General features: G+C 42.2%; 1 protein-coding gene across 1 annotated transcript in view; it reads right to left on the bottom strand.

Moving 5' to 3' along the window:
- The window catches only part of LOC115197238 (F-box only protein 40-like), a 46381-nt gene that overhangs the window by 11446 nt on the left and 13941 nt on the right, over positions 1–20994 (bottom strand). Inside the window, exons 2-3 of the mRNA XM_029758582.1 lie at positions 5483–5525; positions 4015–5220 (exon numbers count right to left, since the gene is read on the bottom strand). Coding sequence (XP_029614442.1) covers positions 4015–5220; positions 5483–5485 — 1209 coding nt within the window. The 5' untranslated portion in view covers positions 5486–5525. The remainder of the gene's footprint in view (positions 1–4014; positions 5221–5482; positions 5526–20994) is intronic.

Raw genomic sequence — 20994 nt, 5'->3', positions numbered from 1 at the left:
CCACTCGATATGCAACTTTTCAGGGAAGTCAGGAACCAATACACAGTCAGTTAGGAAAGCAAAGGGTAGCTTCTTCAAACAGAAATTTGCATCCTGCAGCACTAATTCAAAAAGTTTGGGGACACTAAAGTCCATGGAGAATAAGAGCACCTCCTCTCAGCTGCCCACTGCACTGAGGCCAGGAAACACTTTCACCACCGATAAATCCACGAAATCGAGAATTTAAATAAGCATTTCTCTACGGCTGGCCACACTTTCCACCTGGCTACCCCTACCCCGGCCAACAGCTCTGCACCCCCCGCAGCAACTTGCCAAAGCCCCCCCGCTTCTCCTTCACCCAAATCCAGACAGCTCATGTCCTGAAAGAGCTGCAAAATCTGGATCCCTACAAATCAGCTGGTCTAGACAATCTGGACCCTCTCTTCCTAAAATTATCGTCCGCCATTTTCACAACCCCTATTACTAGCCTGTTCAACCTCTCTTTCGTATCGTCTGAGACTCCTAAAGATTGGAAAGCGTCCACGGTCATCCCCCTCTTCAAAGGGGGAGACACTCTAGACCCAAACGGTTACAGACCTATATCCATCTTGCCCTGCTTTTCTAAAGTCTTCGAAAGCCAAGTGAACAAACAGATCGACCATCTCGAATCCCACCGTACCTTCTCCACTATGCAATCCAGTTTCCGAGCTGGTCACGGGTGCACCTCAGCCACGCTCAAGGTCTTAAACGATGTCATAACCACCATTGATAAAAAACAGTACTGTGCAGCTATCTTCATCGACCTAACCAAGTTTTTCGACTCTGTCAATCACCGCATTCTAATCGACAGACTCAACAGCCTTGGTTTCTCAAGTGACTGCCTCGCCTGGTTCATTAACTACTTCTCAAATAGAGTTCAGTGTGTCAAATTGGAGGGCCTGTTGTCCAGACCTGTGGCAGTCTCTATGGGGGTGCCACAAGGTTCAATTCTCGGGCCGACTCTTTTCTCTGTATATATCAATGATGCTGCTCTTGCTGCTGGTGATTCTTTGATCCACCTCTACGCAGATGACACCATGCTGTATACATCTTACCCTTCTTTGGACAATGTGTTAACAAACCTCCAAACAAGCTTCAATGCCATACAACACTTCTTCCGTGGCCTCCAACTGCTCTTAAACGCTAGTAAAACTAAATGCTTGCTCTTCAACCGATCGCTGCCCGCACCTGCCCGCCCGCCTAGCATCACTACTCTGGACGGTTCTGACTTAGAATATGTGGACAACTATAAATACCTAGGTGTCTGGTTAGACTGTAAACTCTCCTTCCAGACTCACATTAAGCATCTCCAATCCAAAGTTAAATCTCGAATTGGCTTCCTATTTTGCAACAAAGCCTCCTGATACAGCCCGACTCATGCTGCCAAACATGCCCTCGTAAAATTGACTATCCTGCTGATCCTTGACTTCGGCGATGTCATTTACAAAATAGCCTCCAACACTCTACTCATCAAATTGGATGCAGTCTATCACAGTGCCATCCGTTTTGTCACCAAAGACCCATATACTACCCACCATTGCGACCTGTATGCTCTCGTTGGCTGGTCCTCGCTACATATTCGTCGCCAAACCACTGGCTCCAGGTCATCTATAGGTCTTTGCTAGGTAAAGCTCCGCCTTATCTCAGCTCACTGGTCACCATAGCAACACCCACCCGTAGCACACGCTCCAGCAGGTATATTTCACTTGTCATCCCCAAAGCCAACACCTGCTTTGGCCGCCTTTCCTTCCAGTTCTCTGCTGCCAATGACTGGAACGAATTGCAAAAATCACTGAAGTTGGAGACATATCCCCCTCACTAACTTCAAGCATCGTCTGTCAGAGCAGCTTTCCGATCACTGCAGCTGTACACAGCCCATCTGTAAATAGCCTATCCAACCAACTACCTACCTCATCCCTATATAAAACATTTTCTGCTCTTTTGCACACCAGTATTTCTACTTGCACATCCTCATCTGCACATCTATCACTCCAGTGTTAATTGCTAAATTGTAATTACTTCTCCACTATAGCCTATTTATTGCCTTACCTCCTTACTTCATTTGCACACTGTATACAGTTTTTCTATTGTGTTATTGACTGTACGTTTGTTTATCCCATGTGTAACTCTGTGTTGTTGTTTTTGTCGCACTGCTATGCTTTAGGTTGCAGTTGTAAATTAGACTTGTTCTCAACTAGCCTACCTGGTTAAATAAAGGTGAAATAAAAAAACTAAAAAAACAACTAATGTTGAGATGTGTCTGTTACTTGAACTCTGAAGCATTTATTTGGGCTGCAATTTCTGAGGCTGGTAACTCCAATGAACATATTCTCTACAGCAGAGGTAACTCTGGGTCTTTCTTTCCTGTGGCGGTCCTCATGAGAGCCAGTTTCAACATAGCGCTTGATGGTTTTTGCGACTGCATTTGAAGAAACTTTCAAAGTTCTTTAAATGTTCTGTATTGACTTAACGTAATAATGGACTGTTGTTTCTCTTTGCTTATTTGAGCTGTTCTTGCCATAATATGGACTTGGTCTTTTACCAAATAAGGCTATCTTCTATATACCACCACTACCTTGTCACAACACAACTGATTGGCTCAAACGCATTAAGAAGGAAAGAAATTCTGCAAATTAACTTTTAAGAAGCCACACCTGTTAATTGAAATGCATTCCAAGTGATGACCTCATGAAGCTGGTTGAAAGAATGCCAAGAGCGTGCAAAGCGGTCATCAAAGAAAAGGAATGGTACTTTGAAGAACCGCAAATATAAAATATGAACACTTTTTTGGTTACTACATGATTCAATATTTGTTATGTCATAGTTTTGATGTCTTCACTATTATTCTACAATGTAGAAAATAATAAAAATAAAGAAAAACCCTTGAATGAGTTAGGTGTGTCCAAACTTTTTACTGGTACTGCATACTCTACAGTAACATAAACTAATGAAAATGCTATTTTGTTATTTGAAATGAGAAAATAAATCTTATTTTAATGCTACCTAATACCTTCATGAAAAGAACCAAATTATTATTTTAGCAATAGCATATATGAAATATATGAATTACACTGTTAGAATTTTACATTTCCTCAAGGCCCAGTGGTTCTAGTGTTAATGGGGTGGGTCTCCCATAGACACAAATGCAATAGCAGATGAGTCTGGTCTACTTAGTTCATTGACTTGAATTGATCCAGAGAAAAACAGCAAGTGGGGTCTCGCTTCCTCTTCCTTGTTTCTGCTGTAGCCTGCACCTGGCTGCCTGAGCCATGGAGCAAATTAAAATAAGGGGTGCAAACTAATGTTTTTGCACCTCCCTTTTTTCAACCATTCCATTGATCCTAAAGAGAAATCTCCACCCACCCGGGGCACCGGTACATGCAAAACAAACTCGCCCATTGTCTCAATAGTTAGGCTATCCATATTACCAGAGCTTATATTCTTTCAATTTCTATGGCGTAATCGCAGCCGCAATTGAGATAATGCATTGATATATTGCTAGCTTAATTGCATCTGGAATATGACACAGTTTCGCTGGAATGATCAAACGGGAAGAGTCAGACAAACGTCAACAGCTTGCACGGTTTAGCTGAGACTCATTTCTTGACAGGTAGTCTTTTTAAGAAATAATTATTTTCAACCTTAACTGAAATAGTGCTCACATAACTTTCATTAGCCAGCTAAGGTTAGCATACTAGCTAGTTACTCTGACAGCTGTCAGTCAGTAGCTTATTTGTCATTATTTCTCTGCAACACATGGAAATCACCACAACGTTCACACCCCCAATTTCTGAATATGTATTAGCATGAATGAGAATTTCCACTTTAGGAAAGGAATTACTCTAAATAGGTGCGGCAACTTCCTCTGAGGTGGGCACAAATTTTCAGTTAGGCATGAATTGATGCTAATAGGAGACTAATGAACTATAATGGGAGACTATTGGTCTGCAACTACTTTGACTGGAGATATCCAAAGAGTTCACCTTGAACTCTCACCTGCACCTCCTCCCAGATAGGCATGTCCTGTGGCTCCACCCCCAGGTCGCTGGTGTCCACGGCCGCATCCACCCTCTTCCGGTGTCCGGGGTTCCTGATGCGTGTGTGTTTGGCCGTGAAGCTGGTAGGAATCTTAAAGGTCCTCACTGTGTTGATTTTCATGGGCTCCAGCTGGCTGTAGTAATACATCTGCTTCTTCTTAGGGCCGGCCAGACAGGCCACACACTGGGGGTTGGGGCGTGTATCTGTGTGTGTGTGTGTGTCATTAAGTGCGTGTGTCCCTGTGGTGGTCAGGGTCTGTGATTGATGTGACTCCATCTCTTGACCTCTAACTCCTGATGCTTGACCCTGACCTCTGCCCCTTGCCCCTGCCTCTTGGTTAGCCTCAGCTATCATGCAGCCTCCCCTCTCCATGTTAAACATGCGCTCCCAGACGTAGGCCACCGGGCCCTCTGATCCTACCACCCTTCCCCTGGCCAGCTCCTCCCTCTCCTCCTGGGTCAGCTCTCTCTCCTCCTCCCTCTCTCTGTCCCGCTCCCTAACCGCCTCCTGAATATCCTCAGGGAGGGGTCCATACCATCCTCGATTAGCAGGAGACACACAGCCAACCCTGTTAGGGAAAGACACTCCTCCAACCACTCCCTGTGCCTCCAGGGCCTCCCTCTCCCTCTTCTTCTCTTCCTTCTCCCTCCTCCTCCCCTCCCTTCTCATCTGCTCCTCCCTCTCCTCCACTTCCACCCTCTCAATCAGCTCAGGGAAGAGATTCTTCATCTTCAGGGAGTGAAACAAATGGTGCTGATCTCTCAGAGCCATGGCCAGGTCCAGCGCCTCGCCGTGTCCTCCTCCCTCCTCCTTCACTAGGTTATCCTGCAGGGCCGAATGTGTGTGTGACTGGGCGTCCTCGGCTGGCCAGCGGTTCCACTCCATGGAACAGCACACCACGCTGGCTGGACAGACCTGCAGGTGGGCCGCCAGCCAGGAACGGGGCATGCTGATTGGACAGCCGAAGCCCGCGCTTAGGCATGGCACCCTCTCATTGGGGCAGAGTAGCGCATGCTCCTCCTCTTTGCACAGGTGAAAGAGGGCGCCACACAGCAGGCGGCAGGGGATGAGCACACATGACACCGAGATCTCCACAGGGGCCTTGCAGCACTGACTGAAACAGCTGTCACAGTGGCGGTGACCGCTGGGGCGGGAAGGACGAACCTTAGGGGAGGGCAAGACACAGGGAGAGAGGGAGGTAGAGGGAATGAGAGTGAGGGAGAGAGTGAGAAAAACAGAGAGAGGGAAAGAGGGAGGAAGGGAGCGAGGGACGAAGCAAGAGAGAGATAGTCATAGACAAAGAACAAGGGCAAAGAGTCAAAACTACTCTCAATCAAAAACATGAACATTTTATGACTGTCGTTATTTGGTTTCAATAGCTATTGAAATTTGATTCATTTTGAGTTCAAATTAATTTTGAACTTACCATATTCACAGAACTTCAGTGTGTCAAATAATTGGTGAATATCCTGAAAAACAAATAATTGATATGATTTGTCAATAAAGTTGTTTTGTGTCAACCTCCCTAAAGGTAGAGGTAATACCAACAAACAATAACAGGACAGATATAACACAGACAATCATCTGATCGGACTATCATGGGAATCACATTAACATTGTTTGCATGTAATCTGTCATTAATCTGCCATAAAGACATGCAATCATACTGTCATAATAGAGTCAATGTTGTGCCCTCCTCCCTCTATGTACACAACCATAAAACAAGAGTAGACATGGTCAGGTAGAGGCCTGGGGGTGGTCCAGCGGTTAGTCCCACCACCCCCATGGGTGGTAGTGTATGGTGTTGGCATGGGTACGAATCCGTCCCACTACCTATTTGACACAACATCTGTGTTCTTATTATCTACCCTTGTCCAGAAGTGTGCACTCGTTCACTCCCCCTTATGTATTTAAAAGCATTGGATTGGTGCAAGCATACCTGGTGGGAGTTTCCATCATTTCCCTCATACAAGTGCGCAATTCTGGGTAAGGTAGAGAATCTGAATGTAGTCCATGTTTTCTCCTGTCTTTCCTGTCCCCTCTAGTCACTTTCTATCAATGTAAGTAAAAACATGTTTAAAATTACAATGAACAAAAATATAAACGCAACATGCAACAATTTCAAAGATTTTACTGACTTATAGCTGAGGAAATCATTCAAATGAAATAAATTCATTAGGCCCTAATCTATGGATTGTTGGTCACAGATACCTTAAAAGATTGGGCCTCACAATGGGCCTCAGGATCTCGTCAAGGTATTACTTTGCAAACAAATTGACATCGATAAAATACAATTGTCTGCGGTTGTGAGACATTCCTGCAGTCAGCATGCCAATTGCACACTCCCTCAAAATTTGAGACATCTGTGGCATTGTGTTGTGTGATAAAACTGCACATTTTAGTGGCCTTTTATTGTCTCCAGAACAAGGGCCACCTGTGTAATGATCATGCTGTTTAATCAGCTTCTTGATATGCCACACCTGTAAGATGGATGGATTAACGCTCAATAACAGGGATGTAAACAAATTTGTGGACAGCATTTTGGAGAAATAAGCTTTTTGTGTGTATGGAACATTTCCGGGATCTGTTATTTCAACTCATGAAACATGGGACCAACACTTTACATGTTGCGTTTCTAATTTTGTTCAGTGTAGTTTATGAACAATATAATGATTTTCCTACATAAATGAATACATTTACAATATTACCTAACTTCCCCCATGATGTATTTTCTGAATACAGTCACGGATAAATGGCGTTGTCGTTCCACTCAACCCATTTACCTGTTTATTTATTTGGATCCCCATTAGCTTTTACAGAAGCAGCAGCTACTCTTCCTGGGATCCACAAAAAACACTAAGAAAGTAACAAAACACTGATACAGTGATAGACAAGGGGCCTGTTGCACAAAAGTAGAATTAAGACATCCGGGATAAATGACTCAGCTGAGCTCAATGAAGCCAAAACATGTGCGTCCAGGCTTAATTGGTTGCACAAAGACCAAGCCAGGATGAGCAGACACGGATTCATTAAGCCAGGTGAAACCAATCCTGGATAGGTGCGCGCTCACGGCTCACTCAAATAGACCCCGCCACAGATCACAGATTAACTGATTTACCATGGCAACTAGAGCCGCGTACTTTTCCCCGTCGGAAGCACAAATCCTCATGGAGGCATACGAGGAGGTAAAAGATATAATTAAGAAGAAAGGCAACACCGCCACAGTGATAAAGCAAAGAGAAAAAGCGTGGCAAAGTATTGCAGACCGCTTGAATGCGTAAGTAGTGCACAATTACACAGTCACCGCTCCGCTGAAACATCACAATTACAATTCAAATATTTAATTCACATCTCCAAAAATGCAGTTGTACTGTAATTATGAAACGGTTAAATTTTTAATTGAAATGCACTGCAGATATGAGTGAAATTGTGTAAAGTAACTCCATCACACTGTATAAAGCTATGATAGATTTTTAGATATTTTTACTGAAAACAAGACAAAAATACCAAGTAATTTTTTGCAGTGTGACTCCATTAAATGTGTGTGTGTGTGTGTGTGTGTGTGTGTGTGTGTGTGTGTGTGTGTGTGTGTGTGTGTGTGTGTAGATTAAACATGAACGGGCCAAAACGGACATGGCAGCAGGTCAAAATCAAATACAAGAACATTCTGCAGAATGGTATGGTCCCTGACTAATATTTAACAAAGCACAAGCATATATTGTACCCAGAAGGTGCCTGCTCACACATTGTCTGTACTGTTTTAGCAGTGAAAAAGAATACCCACAGACAAGGCACGGGTGGTGGGTCACCAAAGGCTGACCTTACCCCAGCAGAGGACATGGCCTTGGAGCTAAATAAAGGCAGGCCCGTCTTAGAGGGGATCCCTGGGGGGAAAGAGACGAGCATAGGTTCCTCCCAAGATGCCACCCGCTTCATTCAAGGTATGTCCTTCCATCTCTACATGGGATACAACCACATTCATATTGAATCAATTTGGACTGTCTGACTTTGGTTTACCTATTGCCTTGCAGTGTCTGGCAGCACTGTGTTCCTGTTAGAGCCACCAGCACAAGCACCAGACGATGTTGATCCAGTGAGTACTCCATCAAAGGCATACTGTAGGCCTGGCATGTCTTGTCTACTAGCTTCAATATGAATCCGATTAAATGTGATAGGGTGAAGGCCCCAGTGCAGCAGCAACAGCACATGATGGAGACGATGATGAGGAGGAGACCATCTCTCTGGATTCCAGAAGGCATGAGGTATCATGTTAAGACTGTGAAAGTACTATTTACTCTACAATGGTGAGGAGTCCTCATCAAAATCAAAAAATCTAATTTCTTTTACAGGACCCAGATGCTATACAGTGGGAAAACCAGCCTGGCAACATAGTGCGTATTAATAAAAGGACACCACATCCTGCCAAATTCCAGCTGCGCTAATTGTATTGTGTTCACAGAGCTCACAAGCTATCAGAAAGTTGTATGGCAACCACCTCCGGCGCCAAATAGAACTGGCAGACATAGACATTCAGTACAAGAAGAAAAAGATGGAAAATCTTGCACTGGAGTCCGAAATAAAAAAGAGGACAATTAGGAAACTGGACCTTGAAATAAAAAAACTTGAGAGGGAGGTGAGATATGCCTTCAATGTACACTGTATGCTAACTGTAACACAAATGTATTAATCATTATTTTTCTTTCCTCCCCCAGCTCCAAGAAGATGACACAGCTCAAAATAAAAATTAGGTATATTCTCGTAAAGTCAAGTGAGCCATGACATATGAGCTCTTATTGTGAGCACACAGGACGGTGGCATCTTTCTAAGGTTTTTTTAATTTTCCCAGCAATCAGTACAACCAAGTCATCGTTATAAGGCATCGCCCTCTTTTGCCCACCCCCCCAGCACCAGGTGTGGCCACTAGCCTATATGAAGGCCCAAAATTGTGTGTTCCTTTCTGCTCTGACAATGGCATGCCCATTCGTGCGAGATGTGGTGGATGAAGAAGCACTTGTGCTGAGGAGAGCCTTCAGGCGAGAAAGGGTCTTCAGGGACCGGTTGGACCCACTGGCCTTCCCTGATGACCATCTATATGAAAGATACAGGTTTTCTGCAGATGGCATCAGGTATCTATGCAGACTACTGGGTCCCAGGATTAAGCACCGCACTGCACGGAGCCATGCACTGAGTGTGGAGCAAATGGTTTGTGTGGCCTTGCGCTTTTTTGCTAGTGGAGCCTTCCTGTACTCAGTGGGGGATGCAGAACAGCGGAACAAGGCCACAATTTGCCGCACAATAAGGAGTGTGTGTCTGGCTATCAAAGCATTAGCAGATGTCTTCATCTCCTTCCCTGGCCACAGAAGACTCTGTGACATCAAAGAGGAGTTCTATAGGATTGCAGGTAAGAGGATCTACAAATTACAGGACAACTGTTAACACATAGTAGGATACTCATTACTTTGTGTGACAGGTTTCCCCAATGTCATTGGTGCAGTGGACTGCACACACATAAGGATAAAAGCCCCCTCAGGTGCCCATGAGGCCGATTTTGTGAATAGGAAATCCTTTCACAGCATTAATGTTCAGGTGAACATAACTTTTTGATATTGTCCATTGACGAACACTCTGCATTGCCAGTGATGTGCATTGATTGGTGTAATATTCCTCATCTTATGATTTCAGATGGTCTGCAATGCTGACTGTGTGATCAGCAATGTTGTGGCAAAATGGCCTGGCTCAGTCCATGACTCCAGAATCTTTCGGGCCTCTGAAATCTATCAGTGCCTATCACAAGGTAAGCCACACAACCCCTATTTATAACCATCATGGCTGTGTCAAGAATATCACTGTGTTTATGAGGTAGTAATGATGAGATTTTGTGTTGACAGGTGAATTCTCTGGTGTGTTGCTGGGAGACAGGGGGTATGGCTGCCAGCCTTTTCTCCTGACACCTTTCACAGACCCCCAGGAAGCACAGCAGGCCTACAACCATGCCCATGCCAGGACCAGGGCCAGAGTTGAAATGACCTTTGGCCTCCTGAAGGCACGCTTTCACTGCCTTCACAAATTAAGGGTCAGCCCTGTTAGGGCATGTGATATTACTGTGGCTTGTGCTGTCCTCCACAATGTGGCCTGCCTGAGGAAGGAGAGGGCCCCCAGAGTGCCACCAGCCATGGACTGGGACAATCCGGCAATCTTCCCTGATGACGACAGTGGTCGGCTGCTGAGGGACCAATATGTGTTGAATTATTTTAGTTAGTATGTGTGCTTTCAATTTTGGTTAAATATGTCCTGCGGTGGCAGAGGAATTGGGGTTTTTTTGGGTTCGTTTTTTTACGAATTTGGCCTCTTATGATGTTTGTGCGGTATACTGTGTGTAATACAAGGCTGCAGGGAGGCTACTGCATCCATTCATTTGTCTGTTCAGTTGATGTGTATGGATTTGTCCTGCATTTATTTTAGTGTGCAGACATGCAGGGTGTGTTATATACAGACCTTTGAATGTGTATGTATCATTTTGTATAATATGCTTGGATTCTGTGCTTTCCATCTTGTAGTCACTGTGACTTCAGTTTCGAAAGGAGCTGATGGTTTACCTGCTTTGTTTTGTCCTTATTCAATAAAGGAACATAATGTTACACATTGTGTTTTTATATTCATATGGAATGTGTATTTGTTTATATGACAGAGTACTAGGGCCACACTGAAGAAAAAGGATAAAGTCATAATTTTATGAGGCTGGTTCTTTCTGCAGAAAAGCTACATATTGTTTTTACAGTTTTGATACTTATGACAATGTGATACTTAATATTCTGGCACATCAGCATGTCTTTGTTTATGAAACCATACTGAAGTACAATTTCACGAAATGCCCCACATCTGTCATTTTAACAACTGTCCTCCTTTAAAACAACCGGTTACAATATTATTACTTGTGTTTTTTTCCCCTCTGTGGCCCTAATATTCTATCATTTTATATATAGCCTTATAGTCTATGGGAAACTGTAAATTATCTAATGATAGCAACATAATCTAAAAATTATTTTTTATCCAAAATAATTGAAATGAATGATCACAAACGTTTAAATAATGACAGTGGGTCTAGTTATATGTGATAACAATGTATAGTGAGCAGTGAAATAACTATTGGTTTCCATTTGTGGTGACTGCTGACTGACATTAGGGATGAGATTAAATAGATCCTGGAATTTAGCCTGGTCTGGAGCAGGCTAGCTCCACAGAATAAATCTCCATGGTAATTTATACCATAACATATCCTCCTGCCCCCTATCCATCTTTAGTGCAACCGGATTACGGATCAATTGAGCCAGGATCACCAAGATATCCTGGCTTAATCCCTTATCCTAGTTTTGTGCAACAGGCCCCAGGACAGTCACACAAACCAAAAAAGAATACAAACAATACAACTAAAAAACAGATGTGTGTCTTAGAGTATGTCTGTGTGTGCGTCACCTCACAGTCCCCGCCGTTCCTTTAGATGTTGTTTAATCCATTTTTTAAAGTTAATTTCGTTGATGTTTGGATCCTGACTGGACGAGCAGTGTTCCAAGCTCTGCTGTATTGGTCATCACAGGCACACTATGCCAACCAACAGTTCCATCATCACTGCACATTCATAAGAATATCATCATGTTGCTGTCCAAATCATCTCTTGTATTTATCTCAACTTGCACATTATTTCCCCTTGCTTCTGTCCTAACATTTTGTTTGGTACCAGTTGATTGATTTGCTATAATATTGCACTTCACTAGCGAGTCAAGACAGATAGAAAGGAAGGCAGACTGGCTGAGTAGAGAGATAAATGAAATTGAAATAGCATGAATTTTTATCAGGATATATTCTACTGTTTTTATTTGTTGGCTTTAGGCCTACCGTGCATTGAAAAAGTATTCAGACCACTTGACTTTTTCCACATTTTGTTACGTTACAGCCTTATTCTAAAATGTATTGTAAAAAAATGCTCATCAATCTACACACAATACCGCATAATGACGAAGCAAAAAACGTTTTTTTTTGCAAATGTATTAAAAATTTAAATCTGAAATATATTTACATAAGTATTTAGACCCTTTACTCAGTACTTTGTTGAAGCACCTTTGGCAGCGATTACAGCCTTGATTGAGGCTTCTTGGGTATGACGCTACAAATTTGGCACACCTGTATTTGTGGAGTTTCTCCCATTATTTTCTGCAGATACTGACAAGCTCTGTCAGGTTGGATAGGGAGCGTTGTTGCACAGCTATTTTCAGGTCTCTCCAGAGATTTTTGATCGGGTTCAAGTCCGGGCTCTGGCTGGGCCACTCAAGGACATTCAGAGACTTGTTCTGAAGCCACTCCTGCGATGTCTTGACTGTGTGCTTAGGGTCATTGTCCTGTTGGAAGGTGAACCTTCACCCCAGTCTGAGGTCCTGAGGGTTCTGGAGCAGGTTTTCATTAAGGATCTCTGTACTTTACTCGGTTCATCTTTTCCTCAATCCTGACTAGTATCCCAGTCCCTGCCGCTGAAAAACATGCCCACAGCATGATGCTGCCACCATCATTCTTCTCCGTAGGGATGGTGGCAGGTTTCCTCCAGACGTGGCACATGGCATTCAGGCCAAAGAGTTCAATCTTGGTTTTATCAGACCAGAAAATCTTGTTTCTCATGGTGTGAGAGTCTTTAGGTGCCTTTTGGCAAACTCCATGCGGGCTGTCATGTGCCTTTTACTGAGGAGTGGCTTCTGTCTGGCCATAAAGACCTGATTGGTAGAGTGCTGCAGAGATGGTTGTCCTTCTGGAAGGTTCTCCCATCTCCACAGAGGAGCTCTGGAGCTCTGTCAGAGTGACCATCGGGTTCTTGGTGAGCTCCCTGACCAGGCCCTTCTCCCTCGATTGCTCAGTTTGGCTGGACGGCCAGCTCAAGGAAGAGTCTTGGTAGTTCCAATGTGTAAATGGGACCATCAATGCTGCAGAAATGTTTTGGTACCCTAGATCTGTGCCTCAACACAATCCTGTCTTGGAGCTCAACAGAAAATTCCTTTGACCTCATGGCTTGGTTTTTGCTCTGACATGCATTGTCAACTGTGGGACCTTATATAGACAGGTGTGTGCGCCTTTCCAAATCATGTCCAATCAATTGAATTTACCACAGGTGGACTCCAATCAAGTTGTAGAATATTTTTTATTCTTCTCCCTTTTCTCTCCAATTTCGATCTTGTCTCATCGCTGCAACTCCCCAACGGGCAGGGGAGAGGCAAAGGTCGAGTCATGCATCCTCCGAAACATGACCCACCAAACAGCGCTTCTGATCACCCACCCAGCTGCACCAATGTGTCAGAGGAAACACCATTCAAATGATAGACACAATGTAAGTAACTTAATTTAGGTCCCTCTTACTGCCCTGAATGCCTCTGCTGAACCTACAGCTATTGTATGCAGTAATATATGCCTATGAACCAGAATTATACTGTTAAAACTGAGGTGGTGTGCCCTAGCAGGAAGTCCACTGTGTGCAGCTCACCCTGCACTAATTTAAAATAATCTTCCCAGTAAAGCAAGAAAAACAATCAAGCATCCCAGAAAAGTGTTAAAATAGCCCACATTAACATATGTAGCTTAAGAAACAAGGTTCATGAAATCACTCATTTGCTAGTAACAGATGACATTCATGTTCTGACATTCTCTGAAACTCACTTAGATAAAACATTTGATGGTATAGTGGTAGCAATACATGGTTATAAGATCTACAGAAAAGAGAAATGCCATACGGGGGCGGTTCGGTGGTCTATATTCAGAACCACATTCCTGTAAAGCTTAGAGAGGATCTCATGTTAAATACTGTTGAAGTAATAGGGCTACAGGTTCATCTGTCTTACCTAAAGCCCGTTCTGGTGGGAAGCTGCTATAGACCACCAAGTGCTAACAGTCAGTATCTGGATAATATGTGTGAAATGCTTGATAATCTATGTGATATCAATAGAGACGTATAATTTCTGGGTGATTTAAATATTGACTGGCTTTCATCAGGCTGCCCACTCAAAAAAGGAAAAGCTTCAAACTGTAACTAGTGCCTCCAACCTGGTTCAGGTTATCAATCAAACTACCAGGGTATTTACAAACAGCACAGAAATGAAATCATCAACATGTATTGATCATATCTTTACTAATACTGCAGAAATTAGTTTGAAAGCAGTATCCAAATCCATCGGATGTAGTGATCACAATATAGTAGCCATACCTAGGAAAGCCAGTATAGTACGTAAGAGGTCATACAAAATGTTTTGTAGTGATTCCTATGTTGTTGGTCCGTGGTGTGTAATGACGAGCAACCAGATGCTGCACATGACACATTTATGAAATTGCCTATCCCAGTTACTATTATGCATTCACCCATTAAGAAAATGACGGTAAAAACTGTTATATCCCCGTGGATTGATGAGGAATTGAAAAATTGTTTTGTTGAGAGGGATGAGGCAAAAGAGATGGCAAATAGGTCTGGCTGTACAACCGATTGGAAAATGTACTACAAATTGAGAAATCATGTGACAAAACTGAATAAAAAGAAGAAACTACACTTTGAAACAAAGATAAATGACAGAGAATGATAGTAAAAATCTTTGGAGCACCTTAAATGAAAAAGGCAAACTCAACTCCATCATAAATCAGCTGGCTCATTCATCACAAAACCCACTGATATTGGCAACTATTTTAATGATTTTTTTCATTGGCAAGATTAGCAAACTTAGGCATGACATGCCAGAAAAAAACGCTGACACTACCCGTCCAAATATATCTGACCAAATTATGAAAGACAAGCATTGTAATTTTGAATTCCGTAAAGTCAGTGTGGAAGAGGTAAAAAAGTTATTGTTGTCTATCAACAATGACAAGCCACCAGGGTCTGACAACTTGGATGGAAAATGACTGAGGATAATAGCAGACGATATTGCCACATCTTAAATTTAAGCCTACTTTCTAGTGTGCCCTCAGGCCTGGATGGAAGCAAAAGTTATTCCCCTACCTAAGAATAGTAAAACCCCCTTTACTGGCTCAAATAGCCAACCAATCAGCCTGTTACCAAACCTTAGTAAACTTCTGGAAAAAAATGTGATTGACCAGATACAATGCTATTTTACAGCACACTTCTAGAGAAGGACATTCAACAAGCACAGCACTTATACAAATGACTGATGATTGGCTGAGAGAAATTGATGATAAAAAGATTCTGGGGCTGTTTTGTTAGACTTTAGTACAGATTTTGACATTATCGATCATAGTCTGCTGCTGGAAAAATGTATGTTATGGTTTTACACCCCCTGCTATATTGTGGACAAACAGTTACCCGTCTAAAAAGAACACAGAGGGTGTTCTACCTGTCTGGGCTAGAGGGCAGTATTTTCACGGCCGGATGAAAACGTACCAAATTTAAACAGGTTACTACTCTGGCCCAGAAACTAGAATATGCATATTATTAGTAGATTTGGATAGAAAACACTCTGAAGTTTCTAAAACTGTTTGAATGGCGTCTGTGAGTATAACAGAACTCATATGGCAGGCAGAAACCTGAGAACAATCCAAGCAGGAAGTGAAAAGTCTGAGAATTGTAGTTCTTTTGATTCTCTATCGAAGCGCCAGTGTCTGTGGGGTGACGTTGCACTTCCTAAGGCTTCCATTGGCTGTCTAAAGCCTTCAGAAAGTGGTTTGAGCATTTTCCTGTCACTGGGCAGAGTATAGGAGCTCAGTTACTGAGTGGTCTGCCTGGCAACAAAGGGATTGGATATGCTCGGTCCCGCGAGCACGCCCCTCCTTTTTCTTCTTGAATGAATATGCTATTGTCCGGTTGGAATATTATCACAATTTTACGTTAAAAATACCATAAAGATTGATTTTAAACAGCGTTTGACCTGCTTCTAAGTACGGTAATGGAATATTTTGACTTTGTCTCTCGTTCCGCGTTCGCACGTTATGCCTTTGGAGAAGTGATCTGTATAAGTTGAATTATGACATTTTGTTGTTTTTGAATTTTCCGCCCTGATATTTCACTGGCTGTGTCCCGCAGGTGAGCGTCCCACCTAGCCCATAGAAGTTAACGGAAGCCTCTCCAACAAAATCCAGGTAGAATCAGGAATTCCCCAGGACAACTGTCTAGGCCCTTTACTTTTTTCAAGTAAAGCAAAGCCAGTGTGTCTATGTATGCGGATGACTCAACACACTATACACGTCAGCTACCACCGCAACTGAAATGACGGCAACACTTAACAAAAGAGCTGCAGTTAGTTTCAGAGTGGGTGGCAAGGAATAAGTTAGTCCTAAATATTTCAAAAAATAAAATACTTGTATTTGGAACAAATCATACACTAAACCCTTAACCTCAACTAAATATTGTAATAAATGATGTGGAAATTGAGCAAGTTGAGGAGACTAAACTGCTTGAAGTAACCCTGGATTGTAAACTGTCATGGTCAAAACATATTGATACAACAGTAGCCTGAACAGTATTCTGCATTATAAATAGCCCTATCAACAAGGCAGGTCCTACAGGCCCTAGTTTTGTCGCACCTGGACTACTGTTCAGTCATGTGGTCAGGTGCCAAAGAGGGACTTTGAAAAAAATTAATAAATTGCAATTAGCTCAGAACAGGGCAGCGCTGCTGGCCCTTGGTTGTACACAGAGAGTTAACATTAATAATATGCATGTCAATCTCTCCTGGCTCAAAGTGGAGAAGAGATTGACTTCATCACAATTTGTATTTGTGAGAGGTATTGACATGTTGAATGCACCAAGCTGTCTGTTTGAATTACTGGCACACAGCTCGGACACCCATCCATACCCCACAAGACATGCCATTGGAGGTCTCTTCACAGTCCCCAAGTCCAGAACAGATTATGGGAGGCGGACAGTACTACTGTCACGGCTGTCTGAAGGATCGGACCAAAATGCAGCATGTTTGTAGTTCCACATCTTTATTTATTTGTGAAACATAATGCAATACACTAAATACTTGAACTAACAAAAACAACAAACTGTGACGCAGAGAGAAAACACACTACTCAAAATATAATCACCCACAAAAACAGGTGGGACAAACATCAGCTTAAGTATGACCTCCAATTAGAGACAACGACAACCAGCTGCCTCTAATTGGAGATCATACCTAACAAAACCAACATAGAAATACAAAACTAGAAACTGAACATAGAAATACAAAAACAGACAAACACCCCCGTCACGCCCTGACCTACTCTACCATAGAAAATAACAACTTACTATGGTCAGGACGTGACAACTACATAGAGCCATGACTACATGGAACTCTATTCCACGTCAAGTAACTCCTGCAAGCAGTAAAATTTCATTTAAAAAAACAGATAAAAATACACCTTATGGAACAGCGGGGACTGTGAAGCAACACAAACATAGACACATGCATGCAAACACACAATAACATACAGTACACACACATATATATATATGTTGTAGTAGAGTAGGGGTCTGAGGGCTCATACTTAATACATTGTGAAATCTGTTATGAATGTATTGTAATGTGTTTAAAATGTATAACTGCCTTAATTTTGCTGGACTCCAGGTAGAGTAGCTGCTGCTTTTGCACTAGCTAATGTGGATCCATAATAAATACAAATGTTATGGGTATCCTTGTTAAGGCCTGGGGAGTTTTTCAGAATAAAAAAAGAAACAGAATGGAGCTTATCACAGGAAAAATCGTAGAGGAAAACCTGGTTCAGTCTGCTTTCCAACAGACACTGAGATTAATTCACCTTTCAGCAGGACAATAACCTAAAACACAAGGCCAAATCTACACTGGAGTTGCTTACCAAGAAGACAGTGAATGTTCCTGAGTGGCCGTGTTACAGTTTTGATGTCAATCTACTTCAAAATCTAAAAATAATAATGGGCAAATGTTGCACAATCCAGGTGTTGAAAGCTCTTTGAGACTTACCCAGAAAGACTCAATTGCTGCCAAAGGTGCTTCTACAAAGTATTGACAGAGGGGTGTGAACACTCACACTACCGTTCAGAAGTTTGGGGTCACTTAGAAATGTCCTTGTTTTTGAAAGAGATGCACATTTTTTGCCCATTAAAATAACATCAAATTGATCAGAAATACAGTGTAGACATTGTTAATGTTGTAAATGACTATTTTGAGCCTGTAATCGAACCCACAAATGCTGATGCTCCAGTTACTCAACTAGTCTAAAGAAGGCCAGTTTTATTGCTTCTTTAATCAGAACGGGGCGGCAGGTAGCCTAGTGGTTAAAGCATTGGACTAGTAACTGAAAGGTTGTAAGAGCGAATCCCCGAGCTGACAAGGTACACATCTGTTGTTCTGCCCCTGAACAATGCAGTTAACCCACTGTTCCTAGGCCGTCATTGAAAATAAGAATTTGTTCTTAACTGACTTGCCTAGTTAAGTAAAAAAGAAAAAAAGTTCAGCTGTGCTAACATAATTGCAAAAGGGTTTTCTAATGATCAATTAGCCTTTTAAAATGATAAACTTGGATTATCTAACACAATGTGCCATTGGAACACAAGGAGTGATGGTTGTTGATAATGGGCCTACGTGTCACGACTATCAGTGTAGCAGGAAGGGTCAGAGTCAAGGGCAGGAGACGGAGGTCCAAAAACACAGATGTTTATTAACACCGTTTGGAGAAAAAAATAGGCAGCCGTAATACTGTGTGCGCCTAAACACCCGACAGGAGCACAGCTCCAAAACAATATAGAGAACGGGGCGCAGCCCGGTAATAATAAATTGACAGCTCCACAAAACGCTGCATAAACAGGCAGCGTAAATACGAACAGCCCTTCGACATGACACAAAACAATCCCGCACGAATACCTGAACAAAAAGGACAAACTAAATACCCCCCCACACTAATTACAAACAAGGAACAGGTGCAGACCGAGACAGACAAAACCAAACAACACAGAAACATAGATCGGTGGCAGCTAGTAGGCCGGCGACGACGACCGCCGAGCGCCGCCCGACCGGGGAGGGGCGCCACCTTCCGTGGAAACTGTGACACTACGTAGATATTCCATTAACAATCTGCCGTATCCAGCTACAATAGTCATTTACAACACTAACAATGTCTACACTGTATTTCTGATCAATTATGTTTTTTTAAAAGACAAAAAATATATATTTTCTTTCAAAAACAAACATTTCTAAGTGACCCCAAACTTTTGAACGGTAGTGTATGTAAATGACATTTCTGTATTTCATTGTCAATACATTTTCAATAATTTCACATTTTTTTCTCACTTTGTCATTATGGGGTATTGTATGTAGAATGGTGAATTTATTTTTTAATCTATTTTGAATTCAGGCTGTAAAACAAAACAAAAATGGAATAAGGGGTATGTATATTTTTGAAGGCATTGATTGTATTTTACTTAGTTGATGATGGAAGTTCTAGGTCTACTGCTGCATTGACCTATTGGCTCTCTGAGTTCCATGCTCTTATTTCTTTAGCAGCGAATGGATCACGGAGTGTCACTGTGTCCATGTGGCGGAGGCTGGTGCTCTCGAGTTAGCTGCATTTGAACTTTTACATTTTAATTCAGATTTTTAGGATTAACCACATGACAATGATTTTGAGAAACAAAAAAAAGTTATTATTGAAATGAAACTGTTTCCACGAAAATGCATTATTTAAAAATGATCATAAATGGCATGCAGATCAGTAGAAATGGTAGGATAAATTGCAATCTTCCCCAAACTTGCAACTCTGACGCTGGCTATTGTCTTTACTATAACACCCATTAAAAAAAATAGGAGGTCCGGTGAAAGAAACGTGGAAATCAAATGCCCATCCACAAGCGCGTGCACAAATAGGAGGTCCGGTGAAAGAAACGTGGAAGTCAAATGCCCATCCAACTGATTCGTTCTGGAGCCCTGAGCTGTATGGTATCATGGTGGAAGCAGAAGTGAGTGGAAGATTCCAGGAGTGGTGGAAGCACGGTGCCTGCACCATATAGTGGATGGAAAGAAGGAAGAAAGTCAGTCGGTTTTACTGGTGTTTAATGAAGAGTATTTGCCTACACATGTAAAGATGGGATACATAAGATATGCTGTAAGAGCCTTTGTAAATAAACTGTTACAGTGGCGAAATTGTAGTTGAAGAATCTGAGGATGTACTGTGTAGCAATTGTGATTAGAGGTCGACCGATTAATCGGAATGGCCGATTAATTAGGGCAGATTTCAAGTTTTCCTAACAATCGGAAATCGGTATTTTTGGATGCCAATTTGGCCGATTTATTTTTTCTTCTTCTTTTTTTTCCTTCTTTTTTTAGACCTTTATTTAACTAGGCAAGTCAGTTAAGAACACATTCTTATTTTCAATGGCGGCCTAGGAACGGTGGGTTAACTGCCTTGTTCAGGGGCAGAACGACAGATTTTTACCTTGTCAGCTCAGGGATTCAATCTTGCAACCTTACGGGTAAATAGTCCAACGTTCTAACCACCTGCTTTACATTGCACTCCACGAGGTTACGCAAATGCAGTAAGAAGCTCAGGTAAGTTGATAGCTAGCATTAAACTTATCTTATAAAAAACAATCAATCATAATCACTAGTTAACTACACATGGTTGATGATATTACTAGTTTATCTAGCCTGTCCTGCGTTGCATATAATCGCTTAGGTACATGTTGCTCCAACCATAAACATCAATGCCTTTCTTAAAATCAATGCACAAGTATATATTTTTAAACCTGCATATTTTGTTAATATTGCCTGCTAACATGAATTTCTTTTAACTAGGGAAAATGTGTCACTTCTCTTGCAAACAGAGTCAGGGTATGTGCAGCAGTTTGGGCCGCCTGGCTCGTTGCGAACTGTGAAGACTATTTCTTCCTAACAATGACAGTCGACTTCGCCAAACGGGGATGATTTAACAAAAGCGCATTTGCGAAAA

The sequence above is a fragment of the Salmo trutta genome, chromosome 7 (genome assembly GCF_901001165.1).
Source record: "Salmo trutta chromosome 7, fSalTru1.1, whole genome shotgun sequence".
NCBI classification, from domain to species: domain Eukaryota; kingdom Metazoa; phylum Chordata; class Actinopteri; order Salmoniformes; family Salmonidae; genus Salmo; species Salmo trutta.
This window is presented reverse-complemented; position numbering and strand designations above follow the sequence as displayed.